The sequence below is a fragment of the Spermophilus citellus genome (assembly GCF_964194105.1).
Source record: "Spermophilus citellus genome assembly, chromosome: 12".
Lineage (NCBI taxonomy): Eukaryota > Metazoa > Chordata > Mammalia > Rodentia > Sciuridae > Spermophilus > Spermophilus citellus.
Window position 1 is genome coordinate 4,556,230 of NC_138198.1, and position 22,443 is coordinate 4,578,672.

The window sequence follows — 22,443 nt, forward strand, 5'->3', positions numbered from 1 at the left end:
AATAAGCAGTCCATATTTCTTATTAGAAACTGGAGTAACAACATTACAAAGAACAATATTACATAACTCTTGATCCTGCCATCAGAGATAGGGTTCCATGATGAGAAAAGGATTGGGTCTTGTAGTAACATGCAGGAAGTGAGTAGTTCCAGTGACCTAGGAGTCTTGCCTTGAAGGGATAGACTAAAATGCTGGGTCAGGAAAAAATGCATAACAATTAGCATAAAAAATTGATAGCATAAAAAATTGATATAAGTGTTTGAATAAATTTTTTGGCAGAGTTAGTAACTTGTTGGGAAACTCTTGTCCTGAGAATACAATAACACAATCTGAAGAAAACAAAAGGAAGGGGGGGTAGATTAGTTTCTTCCCTTGACAATTTGACCCCAAATTTCCTAGTCTCCAAGTCTAGATGAGCTGAAGCTTTTTTAAATGGCACAGACTTTCAAAAATAATTCTAAAGCATAAACCAGTATTTTAGGCAATAGCAGCATCACTGTGATGAAAAAGTTCAAAGTAAATACTCTTTGAGAAAATAACATTAACTTGTATAGCCATCCTATTAAATTCAGTCATTTTTATTTAACATTTACAAGGCAAAACCAATACGGTATAACAAAAAGAGAGAGAGACAGAGAGAGAGACAGACACACGCACACAGACATTCGCTTCCACAAACCTTGTTCAAACAAGCCCTAGAGAACATACAGCAAAGCTCACATCCTGGTTGCTTACATTTTGGCTTAAAGTACAAATAATTATCATTCATGTAATACACAATGAAAGAAACACATCACACAAAGACTTTATGATAAATTCCTTACGATAAAAATCTAACAATTTGCCTGTCAAGGCCCAGATAATGGGGGTGGGGGCGCAGATGGTCAAAAATAACCACATGAGAGATTATTATATTTTACATTTCAGGAGGAAAACTGTATACATCTTTATGTCCTTCTCAATTCCTTGAACTGTGGTTTCAGAACTTTGGATCAACTGTTATGGTTTTAGATGACTGACTGAAATGCTTACCAAAGATGTCTCAATAAAAGTTAAAATAGCAACAATGTAAAAGAAAAATCAAACATGTATTTCTATTTTAATTATCACTTTTAAAGCAATAATGCACAAACAGTAAAAGCAACTTACCAACTCTATCAGGTAGGACTTCAAGCGCAGAAACTCTCTCATCTTTATTAAGTTCTAGTCCGTAAACACAGTCAAATCCATCGTACTTTATAAGATACAAAGAAGGATTCACGGGCACCTGGTCCAGGACGGTCCCTTTCCACTGGGTGACAGGGCCGTTGCCCTCTCTCCACCCATGCTGGATCCTGCAGCCTACGATGTTCCGCCGGGGCTGAGACACAGGCTTGCTTGGCCCCACACTGCTCCGATGTTTTCTGTATTCACACACACACACACACACAAGGTATTATCTCACAAGTATGCATGCCTAGATCCAACACAACCACTGACTTGCAAGTTCTATTACCGAAGTCCCCAATTTGAGCACAAACTCCTGTATGCCAAAGTGCCAGTTCAGGTAACTCGAGGTGCTCAGCTCCTACCCCATAGCAGTGCTGCTTGCTCACAGGTGTTGAGGTCTCCTCCAGCAACAAGTACATAACATAATTCATCAGCAACAGGAACTGGCTGAGCCGGTGAACCATGTACTGACAGGAAAAAAAATACTTGTCCGTAGGAATGTGGGTCCCACTCATAAACACCAGTTTTACAGGTTCTGCGTTTCCTTTAATTCAATTAAACTACAACTACCCAACTTAAAGAAGGGCTGACCACATGAAATAGATTACAGCAATCACCACAAACTCATATTCTTATGTAACATGGATTCATTTCAAATCAAAAGAAATTCATAACTATTCAAGTTTGCCCATTTTAATGCCCTACTAATTCTGCTCCTACTGGCTTCAACAATATGAATAAACTACACATTTAACTTGTACTTAAACCAAAGTCTAACAGATACTACTGATACACATCAAGAGTGAAAATGTTAAGGGAGCTAAAAAGGTCTATAGGCATGAAACTCATTTGGTATCCCATGAGTGAAGAGACTAGTATGTGACATAGGTTAAGTCAAAAAAAAAAAAAAAATTTATGTAGGTTATAATACTTAAATCTATAGGTATATATATATAGTTAGTCTAAGTAGGAATAATTTATTCTGGGCTGGTTATATAAATTCAGCCAAGTCAGACTTCTTGGAGGGGAGACACCAGAGCCAACAAAAGTACTTGCCTCAAGAGAAAAACTCAGCATGGAACCTAAGCTGGGAGCCTGGAAAAAGGGTCACAAGTTAAGTGCAGGAATGCTAGGTTAGGAAACCACCCCATCTTACCTCTACCCACAGAGTTCTGGAAATACCCAGCACACCCTTTCTTCCAAGGAGGCAGAGTCCTGCCTTGAGGACACCCCATTAAAAATCTAATCCCAACTAAGCAAGGTAAGGGCAGAGGAAATGAGAGCAGAGGGTAGAGGAATGATCCACCTCCTGAAAGAAGTAGACAGAGATGACTACAGGAAGGGGATTTGTTTTAAATATGTCACAGGAAAACAGCAGAGGCAGCCTCAGAGCTCTGAAACTAGTGAAGTCATCCTGCAATCTTCTCATCCCTCCTCAGAGACATAAAGATCACGGCTGTACAACACACAAAGACAGCTTAAGAAACAAACACCCTTGATTGACGGTCTCATGAGCAATGAGGACAAGCAGAAAAATATGTCCATGAAGCAGATGAAAACTGCTATCTAGCATTAAGCAAACAGAAGGCACTGCAGGAAGAACTGCGGTGGGTCCATGTTACAGGTCAACTTGACAGTGTCCCAGGGTGCCTAGATTAAGCAGGGTTTCTGGGGGTGGCTGTGATAGTGTTTTAAAAAGAAACTAGCATTTGAATCCATGGGTTGAATAAAGATCTGCCCTCACCAGTGTAGGTGGGCCTCAGCTAGTCTGTTGAAAGCCTGAACAGAAGGAAAGGGAAAGAAAGGAAAGAGGGAGGGATTCACTCCTTCCAGTCTGCTTGCCAGAGCAGGACACAGTTCAGGTGCAGCAGCCCCCCGCCCCATGCTTCTCAGGCCTTTGTACTTCAACCTGTCTGCAAGCAGTAGTCTTCCGTGGGACTTCTCTGCCTCCATATCACATTAGCCAACACTGCATAATAAATCCCCTTTATATTTATCTATCTCCCACTGGTTCTATTTCTCTGGAGAATCCTAATATAGGAATAGATATCAAAAATAGAAAAGCTCAGAAATAAGACAGCTAGACAAGACACGATGTGAGAAAAAGTCAGACAAGGTAAAGAAACAATTAGCAATTTGAAAAATTCTTTTAGACATGAAGACTAAACTAGATGAATATGAGAAGAAATAACACCATGGGAGCTTTGTAAGGAAAATGCATGAAAAGTTAAGAGAGATGGTCACACATAACCTCTATAACAGAAGTGTCACAATCTTAAAAAAAAAAAAAAAAAAAAAAGGAGGAAAGCAGCCCTTAGAAAGGCTAAAAACAATAGTTCACATTAACTTTCCTAAAATAATAAACACTTCAATAACACACACAAGCCCTGGAAAATCAGGCCCAGAAAGACTGATGTTCAAATATATCCCAGTAATTAGATCTTAAAGAAAATACCACCCCTTTGGGGGGGCATCATGTGTTAGGTAAAGAAAATGTATATTTTGGCAGCAACACTTTGTGCCAGATGACAATGGGTAACAGATAGGGGAAAGGGACCCTAGTCCAGGATTCAACAATCATCTAAGAATGTGTGTTTACCTTCAAGTATAAAAGCCAGATAAAACTGCTGCAGACATGTGAGAAAGTAAAAACACCGTCCCAATAAATGTTTTCTAAAGAAGTTATAGGTCTTTGCGCTTCGAATCATCAAGGGCTCATGGAAAAGGCATGAGAATAGGACTGGTAAAAGCAAAGGATGGATGTATTTAACCACAGAATGACAGGGACAAGAAAAAGAACAGGAACACAATTAGCCCTTGAAAAATGCAGGGGTAAGTAAGGAAACCAACCCCTAGTGCAGTTAAAATGTCCACATAACAGCCTACTGCTGTCCAGAAGACTTCCTGATAACATAAACATACAGTTTGTACATGTATTATGTACAAGGAAAAACGTGCAGGAACTATGAGTGATCACTCTCTGCTTGACCTGGGAAAGAGGAGCTGCTTGCTCACGTGGAGATAAATGCCAAGTGGTAGTTTAAGTGGATGATCACCATACTTACATGGCAACAGCAACAAGAGGGGACTATGAAATCACAACAGCACAGCAGCAGGTAAAAACAGTACCTTTATGCAGGTATGATTCAATGCTATACCTTCACATTGGTTCACATTTCTCTCACTTGCAAACCATGCATGTATGGTTCTCTCAGTGCTCATGACCATACATTTTGATAAATTTTACCTTCTAATTAGACATAAGTGTATTTTATAAAATAGACAATAACCTACATGCATCTTATGGTATTCATGATTACATTTCCCCAACTATTTCAGTATTTCTAGACTCCACGGTTCATCTAAAAGTTGAGTTTTGTTTTTCCAAAAAAAATCTCCCATAAAAACACCCTTGCATAAGTGGACCCACGCAGTTCAAACTCATGTTGTTCAAAGGTCAACTGTAGGGTGTAATTTTCAGCTGTTCTGACATTACAGATTTAACACAATTCTCAAAAATAAGAGGAAAGGAAATGCAAAATAGAATAAGGGGGCTGACCCCTAATCAACTTAAGACAAAAGTGTATTAGATGGAGAAAGAGAGGAGAGGGCAAAAAGCTCAAATCAATATTGTTCACAGTAATATCACCTTAAAAATGATTTTGCATTCAATCACAGCAACCAAAAAACACTGTAATCTGAAACTTAAGGGAGAGGAAAAAAAGCATATATGAAGCACTATCAAGTATGTAACTTCTAAAAAGTATACTTCTAGGTATTTTCATAATTTCTAGGAACAGGCAATGATATCCAATTGGCTTCTTCAGAAAACAGCTGGTAAAGATTATATTTCTTGTTTTGGAATACAGGAATCCTAGCAATATCTTTTTTCCCCTTCAAATAAAATCATCAATTACATATCTTCTTTTGATTTTTAGGCAAACGTCCCTGTACTTTCCCTTTACAAGACTAGGCTTTCGGGCTGGGGATGTGGCTCAAGCGGTAGCGTGCTCGCCTGGCATGCGTGCGGCCCGGGTTTGATCCTCAGCACCACATACCAACAAAGATGTTGTGTCCGCCGAAAATTAAAAAATAAATATTAAAAAAATTAAAAAAAAAAAAGGACTTGGCTTTCTTCACAGTTAAAGCAAAGGCAAAAATAGGTTCCCAGATTTCATCAATCTGAAAGTACATGTACCATTTTGTAGTTTTCAGACATTTCATCATAGCCACCAAAATGATTCGGCCACTTCACCAGTGTGCTGGTTAATTTTATATGTCAACCTGGCTATGTCACTGCACTCAAATATCTGGACAAGCAACAGCATAGAAGGCACTGTGAAGGGTTTTGTTATGTTTTGAAGCTGGAATTAACAGTTAAATCTACACACTCTGAGCAAAGCAAATTACCCTTTAAGGTAGGCAGGCCTCATGGGGGGGGGTGTGGGGGGTGCCCTTCACAGAGACTCACAGAAGGAGCTTCCTCTCAGCTTTTTTATACTGGTTAGCCCTGCAGATTCCAGATTTGCCAGGCCCCCACAATTGTGTGAACTAATCCCTTAACCCCTGCGTATGCACATGCTCTCTCCCCAGAGAAAGGTTCCTTTCATTTTCTTTTCTCACAGAAAATGAAAAGAAAACTTCTCTAGCAAAGAAATAGTTCCCTACGAGTTTCAGAGAAATAAATTGACCACTTTGATTTTCAACAAAACCACAAGAAACTTAGCCAAAAGCAACAACATTTCCAGTTCAATCATGCTTCCTTCCCACACTTACTTCTGCACAAGGGGAATCTGTAGTTCTTCCAGATAACTTTTGATATAGGTCTCTGAATCACATTTCAGTATAAGCCAATTTCATGCCAGGCATCTTCTGGGGTGGGAATAAAGTCTCCCCCTTCCTTTAAGCTCTACCAGCAGCTGGGATCCTTCTCAGAACCCCTCCTATGTACTTTGATTTTAAAGATGTGCAATCCTTCTTTTCGGGTAGATTTTATTTCCTTACATCCTCTTAATAAGAAAACTTTAAACATTAATTTTTGCTGTGATAAACAATATTAATAGTGTTATTCTTCACATTTTGCTTCGTTCAATTTGACTTTTGTTTTCATTTCCTCTTTTCCCATCTATGTAGTTATAATAAATGAGGTTCCTTCACACCAAATGAAGCTTCTTGTATAAGCAATTTATCTTTTTTTCCCTAATATTCTGGCAATTCCAAATATAACAAAACTTATATTTATCTATTAAAATCTATATTCAACCTGAACCTGTTCCATTTCTTCCCTAAATAATTCTAAAACCAAAAACAAAAATCCTTTATGAAAGAAGGAAAAAATAAAGTCATACATGTCTACTTCTATAGCTAAGAGTATTTTTAAAAAGAAAAAAAACTGCTGTATTTAGAAATAATTTGGCGAATAAGGTTTTTTGTTTGTATTTTATTTCTTTGCTTACGTGGTCATATTTTTCTAGAAACATCCTTTGGTAGTAATTCTTTGAGAGTTCAGAACTTCCAGAGATTCATGAAAGCTTCAAAATTTTATTTTGCCCTCACCTCTAAACTAACTGCATATACACAGAAGGTTCAAAACCACGGGGCTGGGGCACAGCTGAGTTGGTAGAGTGCTTGCTTTGCATGCGAGAAGCCCTGGGTTCAATCCCTTGGGGGAGGGGGCGTCCCTCACCTCAGTACTTTGAGAAAAAAAATTTTTTTTCATTTCTTACTCAATCTTGAGTTACAGCTAATAGATGCTAATCTGATTCTTGTTCCTTTAAGACAATCTGGTTTTCTCTTCAAATTGTTTGTAGAATTTTCTTTGTTCCTAGATTGTGAAATGTCACCAGCATTTTTGACATATTTTAAATTATCCCTCACCAGAAGCTGGTCAATCTAAAGAGACATGAGCAAATTTTCTTCCATATTTATTCTTATTTTTCTCCGCCTTCATCCATTAGGATCTGATTAGACAAGTGCTGGCATGTGTAGATCAATCTTCCATGATTCATTCAAGTGCCTTTGCACACTTTTTCATCTTGAAGAAATCCTGAGATCAATTGTTCTTGAGTTCAGAACTCTATTTTCAGCCCCTCTCTTGTATATCTTACATAATATTTTTAATTTCTAAAAACAAGCTGTTTCTATATAATCTAATCTTAAATGATTTTAATAAACATGCTTTCCAGTCTGTGAGGAGAATCTTCATTTTTTCCTGATTCTTCCATAAAAGAAATTCTTCAGGTTGGTCTCCTATGTGTTGGGTTTGTTCTTGTTGTTTTCTACATATTTAGTGAATACTGGTTTGTATATTTTTCAGAATTAGTAACTTTCTTTCATAAGCTTAGTGCTCCTTAGATACCTGACGATTCCTGTTGTTTCTATTTATAAATGTCAAGACTGAGTGCCATTTGTACCTGCAATGTATGTCAAGAGTATCTGGCCTTGAAGCTCTGACCCAAAGCAAATGCACAGCAGCCAGGAAGTAGTAAGAGGGGACTCCACAGTTGAGTAGGTGATGCTAGCACCTTCCATTCCAATGCCAACTTATTTCTATACAATTAATCTTCTCACCCATGAATGAATGACTTCAGTTGTGCCCAAGCCATTCTGCTGTGTCGTCTAGGATCAACATTGTATGTTTACTTTTGGGAGACTTTTTGTTTTTTAGGTTTTTTTTTTTTTTTTCCCGTTGCAAGCTCAGCATATCTCCCACTTCCCCTCAGTTCAGGGCTTCACAAATACTGGGAAAGCACTTTCCACTTAACTACATCCCTGGCCATTAAGTACAATTTTAATATAGCTTCTTTCCTTGTACTTCAAACATTCTAGAATATTTTCAGTGTCTTGATCTGCTAATAGGAATACTTTTCTATATGACTTTAAAAACAAACCAAAAAAAAAACTTCAGATATTGATCATACCATTTTCTGTTGCTTTATGTAAGAGACAGAGCCTTTCCAGTGAACAATGTATGTCGAAAGTGTTACTGTCTAAGGCTGGAGATACAGCTCAATGGTACAATGCCTGCTTAACATTCATGAGGCCCTGGGTTCAATCCAATTTTTTTTGTTCTGTTTTGTTTTGTTTTTGGGGGGGATACCACCCACAAACCACAAAGTCATACCATCTATAGTATTCATGTCCCAGTGAGTCCACATCTAGATCACTGAAAGAAAATAATGGATGTTAGTAAAGATATAGCTAACAGGAAACTGAAGAAAAAAAAATTCCCCGTTCCCTCTACTTCCTTGCTGCCAGGTCCTGAGCTGCTCTCCTCCAACATGATTTTCCACCATGATGTTCCGCTCACCTTGGGTCAAGAGCTATGGAGTTGGGTGACCATGAACTGAACCTCTGAAATCATGAGCCAAAATAAACCTTTCTTCCTTTAAAATTGTTCTTGGCAGGTATTTTGGTCATAACAGTGAAAAAGCTGAACAGTCATGTTGGACATTTTTTCACATAAGAATTTTCATTTAAATGAATAATTTTTTTTTTTTTTTTGTGAGAGAGAGAGGGGGACAGAGAGAGAGAGAGAGAATTTTTTAATTTTTATTTATTTTTTCTTAGTTCTCGGCAGACACAACATCTTTGTTGGTATGTGGTGCTCAGGATCGAACCCGGGCCGCACGCACGCCAGGCGAGCACGCTACCGCTTGAGCCACATCCCCAGCCCCTTAAATGAATAATTTTAACACTTAGCATTAAAGTAAAATCATTTGCTTTAAAAAAAAAAATGTTCAAATAGGCCCCAGTGATTAAATCATTAGCATATCACAACACTGTGACTGTAATGAAATAACTACATAGCTATTATATGCAGAGAATAATTTAGAAGACAATTAAAAATAAAATGTAGAAAACACAAAGTTTTTATACAAAATTATCCATAAAAATATGTAGAAAAAGACTTTCAATGGCATTAGAATTTTTTTTACTGATTTTCTTATTTTTTAGTAGAATGCATTCTGACACATTGTACACAAATGGGTAATTAGATATTTTTTTATTTCCATTGCCTTTTTTGGTGGAGAGCAAAGTCTACTTTTAGAATTCCATTAATTCCAAAAGAACTAAAGTATATCTAATTCAGATACACTTATTCCCAACTTAGAAATATATAGAAGCCTTTCCAGTAACAAAAGCTGACGGTAAACATGAGTAGTAATTAATATTGACATAATACTTATTAAAAATCAGGAGTCAACTTTCTGATTGGGCCTTGAATGCACAAGCTGCTCAGAGCCAAAGCTAACAAGCAAGGGTGTTTTTAAAATATTAGGCTGCCGCGTCCGGCGAATGGTCCGGCGAGAGACGTCGGGGTTAAAAGAGTTCACAGGACACCAAGGTTCTTCATCCAGGAGGAGGCATGTGTACCGCTTTATTATCCAAGTTTGTTCCCTTATATACTTTCTATAACTGCAGTGGAAATTTAGCCAAAACAGGGGAGGAATAACACCTGCTACTCTTGGGTTACCGTGACCGTCCCTTATCAGGAAGCTCCGAGAAGGCCAAGATGTTCCCAAAAAGGCACATATGTCTGAGGCAGATAAACATGAAACCGCAAGCCTGCATCAGGACCCTGTGAGCTGGCCACTTTGACATGCAGAACAAGGAACTGGGGGCTGGGCCCCGGGGGCCAGGGAAGGCCTGCTACCAGCATTAGGCCATACTCGATATTAATAAGGCAGGCATATCAACTAGCACCTACTTAAAAACAGGCTTAGAACTTCAATAACAAGTGACATATGAAGAATATTTATTTGACAAAATGCCAGTATTTTATTTTTTGTGGTGCTGGTGATTGAACTTAGGGCCTTGCAGATGGTAGACAAGCATTCTACCTCTCAGCTATATCCCCAGCCTAAAATACCAATAATTATTAAAGCTGGGTAAGGAATGAAAAGTTTATTATATGTTACTTTTTTTTTCAGTCTCTTCTGGATCATTCAATCTAAGATAATCACAAGTAGAGAACTGTAAAGGACAACTGAAAATAATTTCAATTTAAAATCACAACTGAATGTAGTAATTTAAAATAGTGATTTTCTTTGAATACAGCGACTTTGATTTAAATGCTCTCAATATGCCTTTTAAAAAGTCCTTCAATCTTGTCATTTCTTAAGAGTTTAAACAACAACCCTCATGAAGGGCAATATTATAAAAGAAAGGCCAAGATATGTCCATTTAACCTAGGACAACCTGATTCCCGTTATTAATGAAAGGCTATACTGTGTTATGACTGAAACAATTCAAGCAAAAAAATAGAGGAAGCCACAAATTAAATATCTTTTATTGATTTTCAATTTCTAGAAACTCTTTCTTAAAACAAATGATTTCAGAAAAAAGTAAAGTGATGAAAAGGCATCAAAAGTGATCATCAGGTATGAACTGATAATGCATTAGTTAAAATGCTATTTTCCTATAGTTTGTAATGCAACCACTTTTCATTGACATAATTTTGGTCCTAATCTCCAACCACAACTCAATTTAGTTCTCCAACATGACCGAGATACCACTTTCAGTAACAGTTCAGGCCTGTTATATCTGAATCACTTGGAGAGCTCCTGCAAGATTCCCACTGTACTCCCAGTCCAGAAAGGCTCTGCATCTGGCAGCCTGTAGAGGATCTAGGAAATCCTAACAGGCACCCAAGTGACAAGGTCTTCTGTGACCTACACACCACACTTTGGGCAGTACTGATTTAGAATAAAAAAACAACTTCTGTGTTCATGTTCCAAAAGGGTAAACTGAGACTGTAGGTGACATTTACGCATCTGCTCAATACTGAAGTTTTAAATTTTAATGACTGTCATCAAGAACACAGTTCTGCCAGGCGTAGTGGTGCACATCTGTAATCCCACCACTCAGGAGGCTGAGGCAAGAGGATTAATAGTTCAAAGCCAGCCTCAGTAACAGATAGATGCTAAGCAACTCAGTAAGATCCTGTCTCTTTTAAAAAAAATATATATATATACAAAATAGGGCTGGGGTCAAGTGCCCCTGAGTTCAATCTGTGGTACAGGAAGGCAAATAAGGGAAGGAAGGAGGGGGAAAGGAAGGGAAGAAAGAGGGGGGAGGGGGAGGGGGGAGGGAGAAAAGTCCTGTGTTGAAAATCATTTTTTTCTATCCATTTGGTTTAATACCTTAATAATTGTAAAAAGCAATTTATGGTAGCCATTATTTTAAAACATTATACATGTAAAATTCACTTGTCAATTACAATTCTACTATGAATCAATAAAAGCCTGTCACATACTACGTACTTTGATGTATGAATTAATTACTGCTGCTCTTTCCAGTCTAGTTAGTATTATTATATAAAAGTAACTCCCTTAAGAGATCCAGCAGATTTTACAACAAAAAATTGGCTAAATCAAAATAAATGTCTTTTTGCAAGATACAAGCTAGCAAGTAGAGAAAAAATTGCTTTGCTGGTAACTGTTATTTTATAAAAGTTCTATAATGGCTACTGTCATTCCCAGCTTAAGGTGACAACATAAAAATAAGGTGGAGAAAAACAAGTCAGTCTTCCATTCAAGTCATTGTAAGTCCCTCTACACACTGTGCAGCAGCACTCTGATAACATATGAGTTATTGCAGGTGATAAAGTATTAACTGTTCTCACAAACTAAAGACTGTCAATATCACCTTTATAATCTGGGTCTGGAATATCTCCCAACGTTTGTGTACTGAAGGCTTGGTCCCCAGTGGAGCAATGTGCATGGGGGGTAGCTTTGAGAAGGGCCTGGATCATGAAGGATCTGACCTCATCAGTGGATTAATCCATTAGATGGATTATAATCTGAATGGTCTCTCTCACTGTTTCTCTCCCCCACGCCCCTACTCCTACCCCTGCTTCCTGGTTGCCAGGAGCTTCTGGCACCATTCTGCTATTACATTCTGTTCACTTCAGGTCCAAAGCAATGGACCAGTCAACCATGAGCTGAAAACTTTGAAACTATAAGCCAAAGACATGCACTACTGGAATGTACTTTCCTCCTTTAAATTGTCTGGGTCAGGTATTTGTGTCACCACACAAAAAGCTGCCTAGCACAACCATGGTGCATTTAGACACCTGCACCAAGCGTTATCTAGTCTTCATATTCACAACTGAAATAACCCATTTTCCAGATGAGACAATAAAGCACACAGCTCTGTAAATATGGTGTGGTAGTTGGTAACATAGGCTTTAGAATCAGACTGTCCCACTTCTGAGTCCTAGCTCCATAAATTAGATGTATAACCTTGGATAAGTTCTTTAATGTCCCTAGGTATCAATTTCCTCATCTATAATAAAAGATTCATAGTTCCTATTCTACAGTTACTACAAAAACTACGTGAGAGCACAACAGAAATTAAAAAGGAGCTGAATGACATTTTCTATCAGTAGTTAGTATTTGTCTCTTATAAAATGGAAGGAAAAAAATCTCTACGAAAAATTAGTTAATCCTACTCTATTTTCTAAATGTAAAACACAGACCCCGGGCTGGGGATGTGGCTCAAGCGGTACGCACTCGCCTGGCATGCGTGCGGCCCGGGTTCGATCCTCAGCACCACATACAAACAAAGATGTTGTGTCCGCCGAGAACTAAAAAATAAATATTAAAAATTCTCTCTCCTCTCTCACTCTCTCTTTAAAAAAAAAAAAGATGTTGTGTCCGCCGATAACGAAAAATAAATATTAAAAAAAATTCTCTCTCTTTAAAAAAAAAAAAAAACACATACCCCTTTCCAATAGTACATGCAAATGGAAAACTGTCCATTATTCAAATTCAGGGAATATAGGGTGTTGATGTTTGAAAGTGAAAATAAAGCAACAGTATAACTTATTCTTGGATACGGGTATTTTTCCGTTCAAGATGTACTTTTAACGCAGCAGCTTTTCTGACTTTGCGGAAAGCCCAAAAAGGTTCATCCACCAACTTGTCCCCAAACACAGCAAGGTGCCCAGTCCAAAGGAAGCACACAGGTTGATCTCTGTTTACTTAGAAAACAAATTCAAGGGCTGGGAATGTAGTTCAATGATAAAGGACTTGTCTAATATGTACAAGGCCCTAGATTCAATTCACAGCACTGTGAAAAGAATGAAATAAAGAAATGAAACAGACAAAAAGCCCTCCACACCCAAGCTACTTTAGTCTCAGTCCTGAGTGCTCCTTAACACCTGACAGGGTCAGAGGTGACTGCTCTGAGCACAGCTCTATGACTCTCCCTCAAACAACCTGGTTCTTCCTCAGCCCTTCCACACTAGCTTAGTAAGTGACAGAAGGGGTGACCAATGGGAACCCAATGTCACCAGGCCAAAGAGTAGGAGGGGACTTACTCCTTGCAACCTCTCAAGTCATAGCTGAAGGGGGGGGGGGGCAGTTCTGCTTCTTGATATTTGCTTTCCACAAAATTTTCATTTGTAAAAAGCAATTTATGCCCCAAACCTCACCGTTCTGGTCCAACACACGAGTAAACTGAGCCCTGGCCACATTAAGGAACCTGCGAAAACCTCAGTCGGCTCCAAGACCAGCCCCAGGAAGTTCACCCCCACAGCAGCCTCTCCAAAGCTCCATGCACCCACACCTACTCATCACTTCACTCAAAAAACATTAACAACCATCATTTGTGATTTTTGTTTCAGTTTTTTTGTTTTGTTTTGTTTTTTGTACCCTCTACCCATCCTTCAGAATTACAGAGAACAAAAAAGAGGACTGGTAATTTCTCCCTTCTGCTACACAGTGATGTGTTTTAGTCTTTGAAACAAGTACACCTGTTAAAGAACCAAATCAAGTTCTCTGAAATGTGTAACATGAGATTAATTTAGTTGCTATGAATATGAATTTACAGTTTTTAATAGGCATGTTTATTTCTTTCGCTTTTAAGGAATTCAAACCTGTGAGATAATGAGTACATAGTATTTCTTACAAACAATATCAGATTTGGAATCTACCTTATACAAATGCAATAACAAAGGGCTCAAACACATGAATGTCAGAAACCCTAATAATATTAATCACAAATCATTATTTGAACACATGTAATAATAGCTAAAACAAATACACAATAACATTCCCACAGTCTTTTAAATGGCAAAAATATGTTTTGAATGAACTATTTTGGCCTTGCCAAATTGATATTTCACTTGCTTTTTTCCCCCATTAGCTAGTATTTGACTTATCTTTCTCTTATTATCATCTTCTAGTTGAGACAGGAAATGGCTTGCCATTTATGGTAATAACATAATAATGACAGACATATCACATAAATTATCACATGCCCTGACGTGGTAAAATCATAAAGGAATGAGTGAAATAATGAAATCTGATTGACAATTTATTTATTAAACCTCAGGGAAACAAGTAAACTCATCTAACCTTCAAATTTTTACTTTTTCAGGTCATTTCTTAAACTGAATATTATTATAATTAATATTTAATTATACATCATGCATTCATCTGAATGGGAGATGGGAGATGGTTCAAGTATTAACCATTAGAGAAGGGCAATCCTGATTCATCCAGACCTTTCATGAGCAAAAGGCTTCCCGTGCTCTTCAGCCACTACAGGGTGGTAACTAATGAGCATAAACAATTTGGAAATAACTGCTACAATGAGGGCCTCAGGTGGTGGTAGTAGAGTGAAGGAGGGCTTTCCACGTATTGAATAATCTACAACTAAGAAGACTTTGAGTCACAACAGGGTGTTGGAGTGATATTTACATGATACAGTAGCAGAGTCACCAGTGCATGGTGCAGGGGGAAAAAGGAGCTTAGTACTGGGGCACTGAAAATACACACCTGTCATTTTAAATACATGGCTACTGAAGCATCTCTTAACATGGGTATGCTTTCTCTAAACTACAAGCTTTTAATTCATTTAACAATGTTATAAAACAGCAAGCTGGGCAGCCCTCCAGCATAAGACACATTCTTGTGAAAAGCAGCTCCCGGTGTAACAGCACATGAGGACCAGGAGAGGAACCCTGTTACTCTCATCATTACTGCTCTTTCCTGCCATCAGGTTCAGTAGGCTAGAGGAAAGATCAGGACACAAAGGACTTTCCCTGTTCAAGGACAAACCTGGAACCCTTCAGCCAGTGCAATAAGAGGAAAGGGACTCTGATTTATTAGGCATCAGGTGAGGTGGGCGACTCCCACTTGCTAGGCAACCAGAGGTTACAACATGCTATCTAAAAACAACATGCTATTTCAAAGTTGCTTACTTGTGAGATGTCCTCTTCTTCATCATGTTTGCAGACACTCCAGCATGGCCTGAAAGGGGTGAGATACAATCAGTGAAGAGTAGACTGAAAATTAGCATCCAAATAGCTGCTACAGACAATGTGTAAGAAAGTCTTTTGTTTACTTATTCTGAGCAGACTAAAGGCAACAGTTCTCCACTCCAAGTCAGCCAACGCAAAGTCAGAGTTCTGTAGCTAAAACTACAACTACAATGAGCATTAGAGAACTTGTCTTCCTGTCATAAACAGCTAGAAAAGAGAACACTGAGGTGATAGGCAGCAAAGGTCTATAGGATCTGAGAACAGAAAAACAAAAGCAACAGTCCTGCACTGACCGGGAATTCATTCCCAAGAGCAATTTCTGGATGATAGTGTATGAAGGGGGAGCTGGGAAGAACAATGTAGTTTTGCCAAGTGGAAAGTCAAACTGCAGTTAGGAATGAATGGTGGTTCGAAATGAGGACCAGATTGTGGTAAGGAGGAAACTACTCAGAAGTCCAAAGCTCTTCATTCGGGGGAAGAAGCTTAAGTCTTTAGCTAAACACAATTTGTACATAAACAATTCTGAGCAATCACAAAAGGATAAAGTTATTCCAATTTCATCTAGCCATCTCTTGAACACTTGTAACAATTCATTAAACACACACACACACACACACACAGAAAGGGTGACCCCCTTCTGAGAAGTCTCAGTAGGACTACAATACAGATTACTACAAGTCCATACACAACATCTACTTGCCAAAAGAAACTTCAACACTCTTTAATATTAAACAACAAAAATCCCAATGTTCATCAACACGGTGTTTCAAAACACATGATGTGAAATGAAAAATTCACTGTATGTAATTAACAGCAAAACAGACCTGCACACTCGCAATCCTAGCAGCACAGGAGGCTGAGGCAGGAGGAGCATGTGTTCAAAGCCAGCCTCAGCAACTTAGTGAGGCCCTATGCAACTCAGTGAGAATCTCTAAATAAAATACAAAATAGGGCTGGAGATGTGGCTTAGAGGTGGAGTTCAATCCCCAGTACCCCTGCACATAAAAAAGATCAACAAACTTGATAAACAGCAATACATGCTACCCAAAATGGCACACAAAAACAATAATGTGACCATGGGGGAGAACATGTGCTCAAGACCGTTGCCACAATACCAATATAGGAAACTAAACTCCAAGAAAGAGGAGAAAGGAGTAAGGAGAAAAAAATGATGAAAGAAAGCTTTCCAGATGTAATAAATAAAGCACAATACCACACGGCCAACAAGTGCAATGTAAGTGGAATAAGATTTCAGATAAAGTAGGGAAAACAGCTAGAAGTGATTTCAGATTTGCTTGCTAAAAACAATGTAAGGCAGAAAGTAGTAGAATAAACCTTTAAGGTGGCCGAAAAATGAGCAAACCAACTTCCCTATAGACAATACACAGGAGAAGTATCTTCCAGCCCAAACACAAAGACAATTACATTAAATGCAAAAAGTCCAATTATGGGCCGGGGTTGAGGCTCAGAGGTGGAGTGCTCGCTTGGCATGTGTGAGGCACTGTGTTCAATCCTCAGCACCACATAAAGTAAAATAAAGACATTGTGTCCATCTATAATTTTTAAAAATTGTTTTAAAAAGTCTAATTGTACCAATTAAGAGGCTAGAAAGGAAGAGCCAATTACTGACAAATTAACTTCAGGACAAACACTATTCTAAGAGATCAAAAAGGATATTTCAAAATGATAAAAAGGTCTGTTCATCAAAAAAGTCATAAGATTATTATGACATACATACATATAGACCCTGAGTACTAAAATTCAATCAAAAACTGACAGAAGACAAAGTCATGTGTGTAACTATACCTATACAACTTTCCTCTTTTACCAACTGATATAATAAGATCAAAAGTAAAATAAAGGGGCTGGGGATGTGGCTCAAGCGGTAGCACGCGTGCGGCTCGGGTTCGATCCTCAGCACCACATACCAACAAAGATGTTGTGTCCGCCGAGAACTGAAAAATAAATATTAAAATTCTCTCTCTCTCCCTCTCTCACTCTCTCTTAAAAAAAAGTAAAATAAAAATCTTGAAAAATTAAAATTAAAAAAAAAAAAAAAGACAACTTGTGGTTTCTGGTTTGGCACAAAAGGAGTTTAATCTGTCCTGAAAATCAAGTAACAAACAGAACTAAATTTAAAAAAAGCAAAAGAAAACGACTCTTCTTAGATTAGCCAGAAAATCAAAGTCACAGCAAACAACTGCCCCTAAAACTGAAAGGAAAGACAGGCAAATACCAAAGAGTATACCTTAATCTAATCAGATATCTCCATAGGAAGCAGTGCTACAGCAGGAGACCTAAACTGTAACTGGCATTGCTGGAGGGTCAGTAGGGACACAAGCAAAAGACTCTGGAGAAGAGGGAGCACTCTTGGAAGGGTACCCTCATTTTCTCTAATTTTTACTTCCACAAGACTGAATATCTGGTTCAGACATCCTGCCCCCTAAGAGGGAAGAGGATTATAAAGCGCATGTGATGTTTGCAGCTCTGGTGCACAGAGTTACTAAAAGATTTGAGAAATGACCATAGGAATTCAGAATATTCTAATTTTTTAAAAAAGTATTCAACACACAAGAATAGATGGGTAGTATAGAGAGATGGAAACTGGGGGGTGGGGGGAATCTAGACAGATACAGACCCTTCACAAAAAATTAAGTACAAACGGATCACAGACCCAATACAAAATGATAAATGCCTAGAACATAATGGAAGAAAAATCTAGATAAAGAGGTACAGTACCAGGTAACTTTTTAGATACAACACTAAAGATACAATGTATATATAAAATAAGTTAGAAGTTGGACTTCATTAAAATTGAAAAAAAATTTTTTTTTTTTTTTTAGAGAGTGAGAGAGGAGAGAGAGAGAATTTTTAATATTTATTTTTAGTTTTCGGCGGACACAACATCTTTGTTGGTATGTGGTGCTGAGGATCGAACCCGGGCTGCACGCATGCCAGGCGAGCGCGCTACCGCTTGAGCCATATCCCCAGCCCCAAAATTGAAAATTCTTGCTTGGTATGACAGTGCACGCCTGTAACTCTAGCAACTTGGGAGGCTGAGGCAGAGGGCGCAAATTCGAGGTCAGCCTCAGCAACTTAATGAGATCCTGTCTCAAAATAAAAAGGGCTGTAGGCTGGAGATATGGCTCAGTGGTTAAGCACCCCTGGGTTCAGCCCCTGTTAACCCCCAAAAAGAAAGAAAATTCTCTACATATGACACTGATAATACAGTGAGAAGACAAATCTCAGACTAAAAGAAAACATTTGATTTAAAAAAAAGAAAAGAAAAGAGAAAGAAGAAGTATTATAGCCAGGTGCAGTAGCACATGCCTGTAATCCCAGTGGTGCAGGAGGATGGCAAGTTCAAATCTGCCTCAGCCACTTAGCAAGAGCCTGTCTCAAAATAAAAAATAAAAAGGACTGGGGATGTGGCTCTGTGGCCTTGGGTTCAATCTCTGTTACCAATTAACCATTCAGTCAGAGTTGCCAGAGGTTAACGAGGAGAAGTTAATGGGGGCCCAAGGTTTTTAGGTCAGTGAAACTGCTCTATACAATACTACAATGATGGTACAACATGTGTCCAAACCCATAGAATATACATTCACTAGAGCAAAGCCTAGCCAGGTAGGGTGACGCTCACCTGTAATCCCAGCAACCCAAGAGGCTGAGAGGCTGAGGCAAGAGGTTCATGAGTTCAAAACCAGCCACAGCAAATCAGCAAGGCCCTAAGCAATTCAGCAAATCCAGTCTCTAAAGAAAATATAAAAAGGGCTGCAGATGTGGCTCAATACTTAAGCGCCCCTGGGTTCAATCCTGAGTACCAAAAAAAAAAGTGAAGTCGAATGTAAGCCTGTGAACTGTGGATGTTAAATATCAGTTCATAAATTATCATAAATGGGTCACTGTGAATACAATGTTGATGGGAAGCCTATACCTGTGAGGGCAAAGGAGATACAGGAACTCTCCGTACTTTCCACTCCATTTTGCTGTGAACTAAAAACTGCTAGTAAAATTCTTTAGAAATGAGGCATCATCGTAGGTCCTCTATACAATCAAACTATTTAAAAATTTTTTTTCAAAAAAGCATTACTCTACACTTACTTTTCTGTCATCAACATTATATTAGAATAAAAAGATCTGCAATATGTACACAGGGTAAAAATGGGAGTTCATAATCTGCTTGAATCAAATGTATGAAATATGATATGTCAAGAGCTTTGTAATGTTTTGAACAACTAATAATAAAAAAAAGAAAAAAGGTAACATTAAAAAAAAGAAGAATAAAAAGAGTAAGTGGTACTTTCAAACTTGAGGCAAAATTATTTTGAACCCCGGAGACATTTCCACACACAGGACTAAAATTTCCATCTAACATATTATTATTTTCTTTGTTAGTTACTGGAAGATAGGCTTCAGTTTAAAAAGACAAAAGAACATAAACATATAGAATCCCAGGAGCGGGAAAAATTCAACCTCCAAGTACAGAGGAGAGGTTTCGGCATGATATGTTTGATATGGCCATCCATATAGATGGGAGCAAGAGATTCAGGGAAGAAATCTTTTTATGTACCTGACTCAAAAAGATGATGGTAAATCACCCATTCACAGACAACAGAATAATAACAATAGCATAAAAAGAGAAGAGAAAAAGGAAAGCCAAACAGGCCCTTACAAGTTATTCAGCACACGAAACAGCATTAAAACACCATTTCTTACCCATAAGACAAACATCCAATATCTGATAACATCTGCCACAGAATGAAAGAAATGTTTCCATATTGCTAGGAGAAATGCAAATTGCTACAGACTCCATAGAAGGGATTCTGGTGAGTATAAAAAAATTATATGGACACTTTTTGACTCAATTCTACCTCCATGCTGGGGAAGTAGCTCAGTGGCAAAGCACTTGCCTAGCACGTATGAGGCACAGGGTTTGACCTTTTGTACCACATAAAAATAAACAAATGAAATGGGGAAATTTTTTAAAATTCTACCTCCAGAAATTTATCCAGTGACACACTGGCAAGACATATGGACAATGCTATTCACCGCAGCTACTATTTGCAATAGCAGAGAGCAGAAACCCCAAATGTTCAGTATTAGTGGTTACTGAATAAATATGGGACCTCCATACAATGGGGTGTTGTTCAGTTGTAAAAAGTAATGCAGAAGATCTCCATATATTGCTTAGGAGTAAACACCAATACAAATTGTTTAAGAAGGAAAACAAGTAATGGAAGAGTAGAAAGCACATATATACTAACTGGGTACTGGTATGAGTCTGTCACTAAAAAATGGCATTCTATCGTCTACCTAAGAATCACTGGCTTTCAGGGGAAAAAACTCCTTTTATTAGGTAGCGTCCTTATATCCATCTGCAGAATGAAGAAACAGAACCATGATTTACAAGATGAGCTAGCTATTCTATTAGTCAAAAAGTTAAACTGTGGCTGGAGATATAGCTCATTGATAGAGGACTCAGGTAGCATGTGTGACGCCCTGGGTTCGATCCTCAGTACCACAAAAAAAGAATTGAACTGTACTAAACAATTAGGCACATCAGAAACAACATACACCTGAAACTGTTTTAACAGAGGCTCATTCACGTGCATGCTCCAAAATAAGACAAAACTGTTTAATTGAACTTTGTATAGACTCAGATGTTCCAATGATAGAGACCAATGCCTAATTCAGCAACTCATTCAGACTAGAAATTCTAACCAATCCCCATCCACACCAACCCTGACAATTTCAAACCTATGACTCAATCTTCCCTGCGACCACTATTCCTTTTTTAAAAGTCAAGACCACACGCTCCCTCCTGTTTTCAGTCAATTTACTATATATAAGCTCAGCTTTGTGTGACAGGCAGGTCATGGGTACAGTTTTAAAAAAGTGTTACAGGAGTATGACTGAAATTTTAAGGGAGAAATCAGGAAATCTGAAAAGTAGAAAATCTGAAATTCCATCTCTATACAAAACACCCATAAATACAGACCCATGAACTCCCCAATAATTTAAGTGAAGCCTACCAAGCCACAAGGGTCACCACTCCCACACAGCTTCCCACCCAACAACTTAGTGGCTTGCTAGAGGATCAGTCAGTATAAGACCATAAAAGACTTAGGGAAAATCTCCAGGCCAAAACCAAAAGCTAAAAGCAAGACAAACTAAGAAACTATTAAATAGTACAGCTTATTCCAGAAAGACTTTAAAAATATAATTTATAGCCACAAAAAAATGTAAGCTATATACATCTATGAAAAAAAAGTATGAAAATTTAAAAAGAGCTCTTACGTATTTAAAATGATGATTGAGATTAAAAGAAAAAGGTTGGAAAATAAAAGTCAATAACCACTCTTAGAAAGAATAAGATGAAATGAACGGAAAAGGAAAAAAGAATCAACCTAAAAGATCTGACATCCACACAGCATGTATCCCAAAGAGAAAAAAATTAGAAGATAAAAGAAACAAAATTCCACAATTATAGTATGAATCTACAGACTGAGAACCTGAAACAACACTTACATACATTACCATAAGTTTCACAACACATAAAAGGGAAATTTTCTAAGTTTCCAGAACAGGAAAATATTAACTATACACATACAAATGATAAGAAATAAAAATGACACCCAACTTTCAGAAAAAAAACAAATAGAACCCCAAAGACAATACAGCAACGCTTTGAAGATTCTAACTGAAAAGTACTTCCAACCCAGACTTTTACCCAAAGTATTGAGCATAACAACTGAAGAAAGACAATGCCAATGTGAAGTCTCAAAAACTAATATTCTAAGAGCATTTTTGAAAAATGTTACTATAGACAATTTCAAACACATACAATAGCAGAAAATATGAATGAATCACCACAAATGCCATTCGTAACTTTTAACAATCTATTCATTCACTGTCTACTCTTGACACTTCTTAAGATAAACATGCTTTGTGCCCAGAAAGAA

At 37.9% G+C, this 22,443-nt stretch overlaps 1 protein-coding gene across 1 annotated transcript in view; it reads right to left on the minus strand.

Annotated features, from left to right (window-relative positions):
• The window catches only part of SPIN1 (spindlin 1), a 69,450-nt gene that overhangs the window by 12,666 nt on the left and 34,341 nt on the right, over positions 1–22,443 (minus strand). The window contains 2 exon segments of the mRNA XM_081263511.1: positions 1,150–1,403; positions 15,422–15,470. Of these exon segments, the coding sequence (XP_081119637.1) occupies positions 1,150–1,403; positions 15,422–15,447 (280 nt within the window). The 5' untranslated portion in view covers positions 15,448–15,470.